Source organism: Pezoporus wallicus, unplaced genomic scaffold (assembly GCF_028554395.1).
Source record: "Pezoporus wallicus isolate ANWC-B61680 ecotype Strahan unplaced genomic scaffold, APGP_CSIRO_Pwel_v1 contig_227, whole genome shotgun sequence".
Classification (NCBI taxonomy): domain Eukaryota; kingdom Metazoa; phylum Chordata; class Aves; order Psittaciformes; family Psittacidae; genus Pezoporus; species Pezoporus wallicus.
This window is the reverse complement of record NW_026635704.1, coordinates 9,122,301-9,135,402: the sequence shown is the minus strand read 5'-3', so window position 1 is coordinate 9,135,402 and position 13,102 is coordinate 9,122,301. Positions and strand designations below refer to the sequence as shown.

The 13,102-nt window shown below is 42.5% G+C and overlaps 1 protein-coding gene across 2 annotated transcripts in view; it reads right to left on the bottom strand.

The window, feature by feature from the left end:
- Positions 1-13,102, bottom strand: part of CABLES1 (Cdk5 and Abl enzyme substrate 1) — a 68,400-nt gene that overhangs the window by 25,844 nt on the left and 29,454 nt on the right. For both annotated transcript variants that reach the window (XM_057397616.1, XM_057397615.1), the window contains exons 2-3: positions 7,811-7,882; positions 5,220-5,312 (exon numbers count right to left, since the gene is read on the bottom strand). In XM_057397616.1, coding sequence (XP_057253599.1) covers positions 5,220-5,312; positions 7,811-7,882 — 165 coding nt within the window. The remainder of the gene's footprint in view (positions 1-5,219; positions 5,313-7,810; positions 7,883-13,102) is intronic.

Sequence of the window (13,102 nt, the reverse complement as noted above, 5' to 3'; positions counted from 1 at the left end):
GAGAGCTGCTGCATGTAATGCTTGGAAAAATGCAGAATGATCAATTTTCTTCCTCCTGGATCATTCCATTACAGCAATCTTATTTTCTCCCTTGAAAGCAAAGGGGTATTTACCCTTTAATAAATGAAGGGTTTCTAATAATAAACATGCATACCAGCATCAGAAGAAGTTCTCCTGCCACAGCAGAAGTATGATCTCATTGTTTGTCTGAATGCTGTAACACTCCTTACCTATGGTAAATATCTCATATCCTGTAAGACTGTCTCCTGGTGCAGCAGTAAGCTACAGAGTGGAGGGGGGAAAAAATTTCTAACATTTGAGAAAGGCAATCCACAAGCAAAAAAACCTGGCATGTGATTAATTTCGTGCTTGCCACTGTTTATTGCTGAATGGCTGGCTACTCACAACAGCTTGCTTGTTCCCTGGAAGCCTTGTTTGCTGATGTATGAAACTTGGCACAGACTTCGAGGCTGACATCAGAAAGTATCTTTGAATTTGGAAAACCACGGTACCCACTAAGAGCATTTCCCCCACTCCCTCTGGCTCCTTCTGGAAATACAGCTCTTCCGCCAATGCCCTACAACTACCTAAAAAACACCCAACTCTTAAAGAGAATACTCTGCTTCCATGTCGAGAAGCAGACACAACAGCGGGAAGTAACCATAGAAGACTTGCTGTATCAGAAGAAATCAGACCAGAAAGGAAATAAGAAGCACCAGCCCAGCCTCTATTCTTTTTCAGACTTCTTTCCCTTGGGACCCAAGTATCGCTTTCTTTCCACAAACTGGGACTCTCTTTACATACAGATCTCCCAGGCAAAGCAGGAGAGAAGCCCATGGCCTCCACTGCCAAGATGACACAAAACTTCACCTGCATGGCTGATGGAGGGGGCTGGTGCAAAACAGCCTTAGGAGCTGGACCGGAGGAGAAGCAGGGAAGGCAGTGGTCAGAAGCTCATCACTGAGGGATAAAATGACATTTTATTTAGAGGTCTGATGATATACACAGAAAACAAAACCTGAGGGCCTGCAATGGTTTGCTGGGGCAGAAAGTCCAGAAACTTGTCAAATAGTTGCTTTTGGGAAGGTGTGGTGGAATCCCACTGCTGTTCAGGAAAATCTAATCATTTTTCATGGGAGAAAAGCATTTTCCTGGATTTCAGCTCTTCAACAAAGGGCATTTACAGTATTGCGTAGCTCTGAATAAGACATCAGAAGCAGCCTGAGCCAGAGAGGGTTTACGTGCCCTGACTGCCATTGTGCCACGCAGACATGTTTAAAATTACTTCATGAAAAGGTTTTTATCCCCTAATTCTCACATTTCACCAAGAAGTTGTACTAATTACTATGGTTCAGAGCAACCATTAGTTTACAAGAGAGCTCTGACAATGTCCAACTTCTGAGACTGTAAAAGCTAATCTTCCAATTTCTTTAATGAGGTGTACGCTATGAAACTATAAAACCTTAGTGAGCACAAGGCTCTTGACAGAATCAGTAATCCACTGGACATAAAGAAGAATGTCTGCTTTAGTATCTGTCTAGGTTTGTGCTTCACCAAAAGGTTGAGATCAGGCAATGGGATACACACAGTATGTACCATTCACCTGTGAAATACCATAGGCTCTTTTCTCATACCGGATAGATGATGTTTGACTACAAGGGCTTTGCTACCCTGCATGCAACGGTGAACACACAAACCATGGATGCTGTCTGGTAGCAACTATCATTTTGGAGTCTCCCAGGTTCAAGATGGCGCTATTGGAAGGTGTCTGAAAGTAATTATGAACTGTGAGGATGCTGCAAATAGTCAGTTTCTTAGAGTGCATATGTATGCATTTCCACAATTGAGGAGCATTAAAAGAGACCTTTCATAGCTTATGGATGCTGTTTGGCCTTGGCTTAGATCTGTATACTAACAAAAAAATTGAGAAAGCAATAATATGGAGGTGGGAGAAGGGCACTGTTTTACTGCTTTTTTGTCTGCTATACAAGGTGACTCTAGAAATCTTATCTCGTTCTCACCACGTATTGTTTGTTCAGCTGGCTCAGGTTGCTGTTTTGGTGGCCTGTTTCTGGACAGGAAATCTGCTTCACAGCTTACAGAAGATGCCACCAACAAACCAGCTGAGTAATATGGGTGAAACGACACACTGGTTGGTATCTGTGCTAATTTGTATGTTAGGGTTGACTATTTTGTCTTGTAATGTGAAAACTTATTCTGTGCTATTTGACAAGACTGCTTTTTGATAACACAGTCTGGGAAACAGAATTTTCCAGCTCCTTTACTTAGCCACATCCTACAAATCCGAAGAAACCGGTTTAACCAGTGCACAGAACAGTCAACAGGAAGCTTTACAAGGACTAACTGATAAGATGCGGTCTGCGTATAAGTGCTTTTTCTCTGTGCTAAATAGCTGAATTCTTATTTTAGAATCATAGAATCATAGAATAGTTAGGGCTGGAAAGGACCTTAAGATCATCTAGTTCCAATCCCCCTGCCATGGGCAGGGACACCTCACACTAAACCATGTCACCCAAGGCTTTGTCCAACCTGGCCTTGAACACCGCCAGGGATGGAGCATTCACAACCTCTCTGGGCAACTCATTCCAGTGCTTCACCACTCTAACAGGAAAGAATTTCTTCCTTACATCCAACCTAAACTTCTCCTGTTTAAGTTTGAACCCGTTACCCCTTATCCTGTCACTACAGTCCCTAATGAAGAGTCCCTCCCCAGCATTCCTATAGCCCCCCTTCAGATACTGGAAGGCTGCTATTTTAACCACAGCCAGTCTGACCCTGCCACTGGAACACCAAAGGCTGGACCCAGAGCATCACTGCTGACCATGTATCATTCCCAGGGTTGAGAGAGGAAAAGCATTCAGTGTCACAGGACAAGGACATGTCACTTTGCAAGCTGAGAGCCACAGATATGGCAGTCAGCAGAGAAGGGAGCCCTGAGCTACCTACCACACTGCAGTTTGCTGTCACTCATAGTCACAAGCCAATGAAACAGTTACTGAATGCACTGGCCATTTTAATGCCCAGCTATCAAATTCACCACTCTCAAATATGTTCTGTATAGATGGTTTCAAAGCTGGTTCCTCAAGTTAAGTGAAAGTCTAATATGCTGTGACAGAAGGGTCAGAGGTTTCACAGAGAACCCAACTCCAGCCTGTTTCAGCAGTCGCATCCTGCGTGACCCTGCATGAGCCACGTGGGATGAAGTCCTGGGCATGGGAAGGAGCCTCAGGAGGGTTTTCTATCCATTGCAATAACTATGTTCCTCTTTGTCACAGGGAACTGGGGAGGACACCAACTTTAAAGGTCTTAACGTACTCAGAACCTGTTGATTTTACAATGAACACATGAAGTCGATCCAATGCCTATTATTTTCCCACTAACTTGAGTGACTGCAACAGAACCCAGACCCCTCAGAAACACCGGGTATGAGCTCAGGTTACTTACTGCTAGACTGAGCTGGCCACAGAAGCAACACAAAGTGTTGACTTTGCATTTTATTTTTAGCTAGTATCGCTGTGTATCCGTAGGACAAAAAGCATTTTCAAAACTGTCTAGCTTATTCTTACTGTGTCTGTGGTCCAAATAAAGAGATCTTTACTATGATTATGGAAATGTTCTGCAAAACTGTGCTGATGACGATAAGCCAGCAGAATAACAGAAGCTTACTCACTGTTTTCTTAGCAAACAATCTATGAATTAAGATAAAATGCTGCAAATATCCTACAAATATTTTTTTCAAAATGTGGAGAAAACAGTTTACAAATCACGTATTTATTCATTTTTTTCACAGGTAATATTCCCATAAAATGTATGCATGTATTTTATCTACCCATCTCAGAAAGCACTCGTTATCTGTGGAATTTGCATAATACCTTATGAATAAGTATTTTTTGCCATAAGAAATTCCCAGAGCACACATCTATTATGCACAAACCAGACTAAAATTAGAGGTCTGCTTTTCAGTGTTTGATTCCACATGTATTTATTGTAAAGACAATGATCAGCTGCCAGCTAGACAGTAGTCAAGTCAACAGTTCTTCATGTGTTTGTTTGCTACAAAAGCTGTTTCTAAAAAGCTGCCATCCCTTGAAGCCACAGTATTTCTGTTGATTACTACCTTTCACTGCATTTAATTGTCTGCATGAGAATAAACATGAGGAAAATTTTGCTTGAGCCAAGTAACACCTACCAGAATTCAACTCATAAAACCTGTGGTTCAATGTGATGTCAGAATTTCTACTGACCTGGTTCCACATTTAATGGAAACCATAGGCACAAATCAGTCCACAGGAATGTACGCTGTTCTCACCCACTGCAGTTTTGTAAGAACAGGCATATGCAAGGGTCAACTCTCAGTGGGACTACATGTGGTCTCTAAGCAACCTCTTCAGATAGCCTATTTCAAACCTTTCATGTTTGGAAGGGCAAGAATAAAACCATGAGGCACACAGGGAAAAACACCAGAGAGGGCAGCTGTCTTCTTTATAAGCAGGGAGGAGCTAGTTTCACTTCTGAGGTGGATGATACAGCAATAAAGAACCTACTTTGCTGATGGGAACATCACAACAAGCGCCATGCCTCTGCTGTAAGGGAAGTTCTGTCTGACCATAGACGTCAGGTCTGACTGTCAGGTCAGACGGTGCCCATGGCAGCAGTCTGGGCAGTGCACATCCCAGCTCAGGCTGCACCCCTCACACATCCAATGGGAGCCCCTCTGCCTGCCTTGAAGACATGGATCCCACTCCTCACCTTGCCACAACCATCCCCAGCTGTGTGCTTACCAGCCAGCACTTTGTATCCAACTGATAGATGTTGAAATACCATTCAGCCATTGCTAAACTTGACCCAGCAGGTTTGGCCATGTGTGCCTCTCACACTTCGCACTACCCTTGAAGAAGTGCAACAAGATTATGCCTAGTTTACTCAAACAGCAACACAGATTTTCCTTTTATACAGGTTGTTTGTACTAAGGAAACACAGGTCTCAAAAATGCACGGGCTAGCACTTCCACTGACTCGTGCTTCACTCAAGGAAGCATGCACTGCAGCCTGCACCTTCGCAGGCTATTTTAAAGGCCATTACTATGTATGGGGTAAGTGGCATTGGCACACTGTGCACTTGCATGGGGATGCTGACCCTCCCTTCCCTTCACGCCCCATGGATCGCCTTTGCAGAAGCAGGCTATGCATGCACAGTACCTGCCGTTTCTGGTATCGTGCTGCCGCATGTTCTTGATAAAATGAACCTTCTTAAAGTTCTTTGGTCTGGGTGATCCTGAGAGTGTCCGACATCTGAAAAATAAATCAGTTGGAGGGAGAGGGGAGGGAGGAAGAAGAAGTGCTCAGTTCCCTGCTGTATGGCCAAGAAGTCTACACAAAGGCAGGAAGGAAAGACGAGACAAATGATTCAAGTCACTCCGTGTTAGGAATGGGCAAGAACAATAAAGACAATAAGTCTGGAAATGTGACAGCTCAAATTAAAAAAAAGATATTTGAAATAATAATAAGAAAAGGCAACACCCTCCCACCCCCCTTCACGCAAAAAACACATCATAAAAAAATCTGAGCAAAATAAAACTTCCTGTAATCTGCCGTGACAGCTCAGCCAACGCTTTCAGAGGAAAAAACAAATGAAGCCAAAATCTGGTAAATATGTGATTTTCCCACTCACACCAACCCTCAAACTTTTGTGTCCTATCCTCCTCAGTTATTGGTAAAGGAGCTACTGAGGAAAGGTCTTTCTTCTTTTAATTTTAGAAAGATTTAAAATCTCTAATTTGAAAGGATAATTCCTATTTGCTTTGAACTCTAAATATTAATTTTCACGTTCCTGACAGCATACAAACCAACAGAATATGAAAAATTACCTCAGGAAAAAAATACCATTCTTCTTAACATTAATCCTTAAATCTATTTTACATCTGAACATACTTTTTAAATCACAGTTACAGAAAGAAATAGCCGGAGGGAGAAGAGATGAGACAAACAGCAATATTCCCCACCCCCTTCCAGCCTTGCTCTTTTTAATCAGCTAAAACCACAGCACATGTGAAAGCTTTCTCTGTTTCATCTCCATGCTGTTTTGTTACAAGGCACGGCACGGTGCACAGACACTGGAGATAACTGCGCACTGCCTGGCCAGGGCTGCTGCATCCTCCATGGGAGCTAAGGGACAGGCACAGAACTATAGGATGGTTTGGGTTTGAAGGGACCTTAAAGGTCATCCAGATCCAACCTCCCTGCCATGGGCAGGGACACGTTCCACTGGACCAGGTTACTCAAAGCCCCATCCAACCCAGCCTTGAACACTGCCAGGGATGGGGCAGCCACGGCTTCTCTGGGCAACCTGTGCCAGTGCCTCACCACCCTCATAGTGAAGAATTTCTTCTTTCTTTACTAAGTACAAGCAATCCTCAAAAAAGCATGTATCAAATGCACTACCAGCATATGGGACCAGCACAGTACTTCTGTATTAAGCCTCCCTAACCTACTTTTCCCATCCTCTCCTATGCACTGGAAGTGTTCATCAGCTTCCCAAGCCCAAGAGGTCCCTTTGTTTGACTGAAACAAAGAGACCACTGGTCTCAAGCCACCAGGGACTGTCAGTTCCTGTTGTACCAAATGCCATCACTGTGCACAGGTACACATCACTTGGCCATTTCTGCCTTCCTCCTGCTAGTAAAATCCTTGAGATTCCCTTACCCTCTGTTTGTAATTAATCAGCCTTGTTAGCTTCTTCAGGGGAAAATACTGTCAAGAGAGAGGATCCACCACCAATTCTGCAAATTAGCAAGTAAAAATACTGCCTTGCAAACCACACTTTGTTTGTATCTTTTGCCAATTATCCGTGTTTGAATAATTTATGAGAATGCTTCATAACATGCTGGTAAGCATTCAATGGTAAGCTTTGTAAAAATAATCAAGCCTTGGTAATAGGCCAGTTGGTACAGCCTCTGCTATTAAGTCTTTGCTTTGAGGTGTGGAAGAGACAGCCGATCTGCATGTGGATAAACAATGTCATAGGCTAAGCACTTACATAAACCAGCTGAATTACAGGTCCCAAGATAAAGAGACATTGAAAATCCAGCTGCCCCCTTGCCGAACAGCTGACCTGGGAGCATACCACGCACTGGTCAGATTACTGATCAGCCTGCTTCTGAACTGTTGAACAGTATTTTCATTTCCCATCACCCCAGAGCATTCCCTAGACTAATTACTGCAGTCCCCATAGAAGCTGTGGTCTCCTGGATGCAGAAATAAAACCACATTGAAGCTGCTGATATAACAAGGATAGGGGCAGTTTTGTAAGTGAGGTGGCAGTCACAAACATACCTGCCAACATGCAAAGACAGTAATGCTGGCTACCGAACCAAGACTGCATGTGCTGAGAGAACAAATCATAAAAATTCATTACAAAATGAGAATACTAAAAATACTGGCCTTCAGAAGCTTGCTTTATCAAACCAGCTGTACTCGCTCATTAAAGGTATTACTTACATTACGGGTCAGTTACGTTAGTGACAACTAACTTTTTTATTACTTGAATCTGACTTTTAATTTCCTGACATTCTATTTAAATACTGACTTCTTATTTAATAGCCTAAAGCCAGGGAATGTGTAATTTATGTCACCTACCACCTTGCAGGTTGCGTGAAGTTTCAATACCTTTACCCACTAAGAACATCTTAACGCAAACACCCAGCTGCTTTTCAACATGGGAACGGCCAGCAGGTCTGTCCATGCATGTGCCTTACAGACAAAGTAACCAGAGAGAAAGTGAATAAAAAGACCTCCGCAGTGGGGCATTTTCCTCGATGTCCTCCAGAGTCTCCAGAGAAGATCGCTGGGAGATCAGCCGACGTCTGCAGAGAAAACAGAACACAAAACATCACCACTGGTTAGAGGGCACGATGAAGTCCTCATAAAGCTCACAAACCACCACTCACTAGCCAACCCACACCTTTGGATATTAATAAATTTTGACCCATTCTGCTTATCTCACTGAATCTATCTGGTGCCAAACCAAACTTACTCCATACAAGCTTCTACAGCAAAACAAAGGTTGACACTTTCCAGCAGCTCCTCCTCAGTTTGTGTTTTCAGATTTTCCTTCCTTCAAGGGTTTAACACCAGCCTACCACCAGTCCCACATTTGCTGTGGTATAGTTTGCAATGCTATGAGTACAGTTCTTTGATAAAATAATGAAGACATAGAGCTACAGAGACTGCCTGTCATTTGCACAGCCACATGGGACAATTCTCTTTCCCCCTTGCCCTTTTTACAAAAAAAATGCCACTTGTTTCTCAGTGATATCCATCTCATCACTCCAGTGAGGAACGACTGAAGAGAGATGAAAGATGACAGAGCCGGCAGCACTGGGCACAAACCAGCAGTTTCAAAGGAAGCTGAGTAGCACAGATGAATTTAGTCCTGTTTTAATCAGTTTTCTATGGCTGAGCCAGATCCCTCCTCCAATTCAGTGAAATGAGGTAAAAAATTCTTAGTATTTCAAGTTTTTTGACTGTTCAGAAAAAGGGCAGGGAAGAAGCCCTGAAACAGGCTTGTGTTTAGCAGGAATTGCTGCTGCACATCCTCCAAACAACCCAAAGGCAGCACAAAATGAGGAGCTGCACCCAGCCCCCACAAAAGCCACTGTAAATACAGAAACCAAATGTGTGAGATACAGCCTACATAATAAAAAATTAAGCCAGCAATCATCAAAATGACCCTACCGGCAGATGGGAGAGCCAGCAGAGTGAAGGGACCATGCCACAGCACCCACCTAGCACAAGGACTGTCAGAACCCATCACTCCTAGGTGCCACTGCTGAGGTGTACATACCTGACCAGTGATTTTATGAGTATGAACTTAAATAAGCCTCCACAGACTACCACTATTTTTCCCCATTTACCTATTAATAATATATTATTTATATGCATATAATATATCCATTATTTTAATAATTATTACTCATTTATCTTTCCCACCAAGCTGCCTTACTGCCTTGATCTGCAAGCAAAGAGTTTCCAGAATCTCACTGTTATGAGCACCTCTATGCTTTCAAGGGTGCTCACTGATTTATTCCTAGGCTGTAGTTTCCCATTAAATTGTTTTCTCTGATGCCAGTATAAGCAGTTTCTAATCCCTCTTGCAATTTGCTAGCCACTCCAGTTGTGCTGCTACTACTGTTCCTGCAGCCGTGATGCAAATCTGATTACCAAAATGTTTTTCAGTTCAAAGTAACCCTGAGGCTCAGTACTTCAGTTTACTACTAGTTCAAACACCACATTTCCATTACTAACCCCCAGACAACACATTTCAGGACAGTTTGAATATGTATGCAGTGTTTCACATACTTAGAAAATCATGAAACCCCCCCTCAATTCATAGAGCAACTAAGTGTGAAACATAATCCTCTTAGGAAAAATATGCAAACCTAAATCCCTTCAGGCTTTGTCTAAACTAGAATTATAGATACGGTGCAAGACAGGATACGCCTTCAAAATGCTAAGAGAAAATAAACTGCATTTCAGGGTGTGCTGAATTTGCTGGGATGGACAAGGAAGAAGAGACCAAGTATCTGTCTCCTGTACCCATGGGTGCTCCTTCAGCTCCATTATCAGAAGACACAGAGATGCTCTTACAGGGAAAAACTCAGATCAGGAGGAGCTACCCCTCCATTTTCAGTTACACTGGCCTATAAACAAAGTTGGAAGGGTCAACTACCAGCCCCACTGATGTAGCAGATGATCACTGTTGCTTTTTAGTACCTCTTTATATGTCATTAGTTTAATAACATGCTTAAATGATAATACCCTCCCATCTTGTGGTATTACACCACCAAAAGCATACTTGGCATGTTGTTAGTCTAAGGGATATAAACAACAGTACAACTGTGCCACCTTCTTTGTACTAAATTTATCAGATTAGTCACAAAGTATTGCTTGTAGATGCCTGTTAGATGTCACAGGTGCTTGTACACCACCAGATGCATATTCCGGCCACCACTGCAACCCTCCTCCAAGTCTCTCCTCACCTAAAGTTATGCATCATCCTCAATTTCATTGCCAATAGCTTGGCAGAGGTGGGTTTGAAGAGCTCACATTTGCATCTGTTACTAAGGCAGATGCATTGGTTGGCTGAAAAACACACAACTGCATTTAATCAGCTGGTCATTCAGTTGCCTGGTGACTGTTCAGATTCCTCTGGCTTTCCTCACTGGTCTCAACTTCTTAAACCCAGAATGAGGGATCCTGACTCCTGGCTTTTGCTTGCTAACACTGAATGCAACACAGGCTGTGTAATAATTGCTGCCACCCCTGTTGGCACTGAAGCTCACAATGATTTTCATCAGTAATGATTTTGCAGTATTCTGGCTGCTAACATGGCAAGTGAGTCTTCACAGAGAAGGGGAGAAGCTCTTTGCTCACACAAGCTTGTGAAAGGCACACTGATACCTCAGTTTCCTTCCAACTGGTGTGAACATATGTACAACTCTGGATAAATTCATCCTGGAAGGAAGAAAGCAGATGAGCTCCCCTCTGCCACCAAAATCACCAGTAATGAAGAAGCATGGGTCACACAGAAGAGTGCAGTGATATAAACAGGGGCTGGCTCAGCCCAATCCCCTCCCTGTGCTGGCATCGTGGGGGGGGAAGATATCCAGTTCAGCATCCAACCCACCTGAAAACTGCCGCATCTTTCACCTCTTCTCAAAATCGTTAGTTTAACAGGTTCAGCTCCCTGCACAATCACTGGAGCACCAGTGAGGCAGATCTGCAGCAACTCTGCTGAAATCAGCTCATACTTCCTGTACCCTCTTTTCACTGAAGAAGCTCAGCCACAATGAATTATGTGCAATTATTCCACTTTATCTTCAATCTTTATTTTGAGGCCTAATTAAGATGACCTAAATACCAATACTTTATAAGCTTTCCACAGCTGGATATTACACCAGAAATGCTGGCTAATGAACCTACCTGCTGCGAACCAAGTCACATCCTGTGCCACACACACAGGAAAAACACAATTCTGGAAAAGCAAGGCTTTTGAAAGCATGTACCAGAGAATACAAGCAAAACCAGTTTCCCATTGTCTTCCTTTAAAATTAATTGCCTCAACTGGTGTTTAATATTCAGATTAATTTATCATCTTTCCTCAGGCAAGCAGTCAGGGATTGTCTATACAGCTTCTAAAAGCGTTATTGATTAATGTGCTCCAGCAGCTGGTGTATGTAGACACCTGCACTGAAATAAAGTGGTTTATATCACACACTACCATCATTCTTACATAAAGCTGTGTTGATACTTTATAATTAAAAATGTCCTATTTCAATAATAATTAGGGGAAAATCCTTCTATTATTAAGGAAGAGTATATGCAGACCAAAACAAAATAGCATTATGTGAATCACACAGGATTCAGGCTTTGGGATAAGTCTGTAGGCAGATACATTTTCAATATAAAATGCTTCAAAACTTGTGCAGAGTAAATGTCAGCCAGTTAACACATGGAACTGCCCTTAATAGCAAAATGAAAGATGTTTCAGTAAAAATGTTCATTTCTCCTAGTTCACAGAATCATAGACTCAGAATAGTAAGCCTTAAAAAACTCCTCCTAGTTTAGCTACTACATACGAATTATGACAAACACACCCCTCTCCCCAAACCCCCATGCATGCAGAAGAAAGCTGTTCAGCTCTGGGAAGATAATGACCTCCCAGTTCTAATGACCATCAGCTCCCGTAGGACACTGCCAGTCACAGCCTCATGCAACTTAAGGACTTTTTTTGTTTTAAAATCATGGAATATCACTTCCCCTTAAACATCTACCTAAATATTTGTTGTTTCCTCCTTGTTCCCTGTGTAATTGTTACACGAGCCCAGAAATAACCAATACCCAACAATCAAATTCAAAGCTCAGTTTAAAGACAGAGACTAAGGAGATATTTGATGCCTTGGTCTTTTAAACAGATGTTTTCTGAGATATTCATGACCCTGTCTGCATACTGGATTTATCTTTGACCAGCTGTCTGAATCTCTTTGGTAGTTTCTTGAAACCTACATTTTCCCTCTCCAAAGTCAGATTAATACATGGCTTAATGGCAAGAAATAAAGTAAAACAGAAGGACAAATAAAATAAAGGAGGTCTGTAATCAGAGCAGCAAACTGTCAAAGTGAGTAGACTGCAAAAAGATTCACCGTAACCAGCCCATCAATCGGTAGAAAATTAACTTCACTGTCTATTGCTGCAAAATATTCAGTTCAATTATGTTAAACATACAAAATCTTAAGCCCCTCAGACAGGAGGTGATCAAAAAATTAAGCTGTAATCAGAACACTGAATAAATTCATTCAGGAAGGAAGGAAGCCGATGATAATCCAAGAGATAAGGAAAAATAAATCCATGTGTAATGACTTTCTAGGACAGCTACAAAGCCAGGAAGAAAAGCTGCATTTTAAATACACCTAATTTTTGTGAAAGCTGTGAGTGTAGATCTCCTCTGCTTCTGTTAAGATTACAAACCTAAGGTGGCTGAAGCCAGCAGAATAGGTGTCACTGGCTCCCAGAACAAAAGCGTCCATCAAGACAAGCTTTTCCACTTTGTCTGGGACAACTGCATCCCTTCAGAGATGCAGTGATGATGGGACATGAGTGCTAATCATCTGAACATCTGCAGATTGAGTTAACACTGATGGGAGAACTTGGGAGGGCAAAGATGTTTCAGCAGCTGAAGACTGCTGGTAGTTCACATGCCCACCGGACCACCTCCTCCCTTCAGGTGGCCAGGGATGTGCAGATGTGCACCAACAAGAGCCATGGTGCAGAAACATGAGGGTTAGTACCTTCTGTGTGGTCACAACCACATTTCTAATACTGTAGCTTGGGAGCATCAGAGAAGCACAAGACTGCCTGGCACTTGGAAAATTCTGAATTCCTTATTTTCACAGTACCTTCATCACAAAAAAATGTATCCTACGCTCAGGAAGACTACCCTAGGTATGTACACAAAGGGAATGGAAAGAAAGCCATTATAAGACTTGCAGCAATGGGGAATGAGATCAGGATACCCCAAGGCTTGC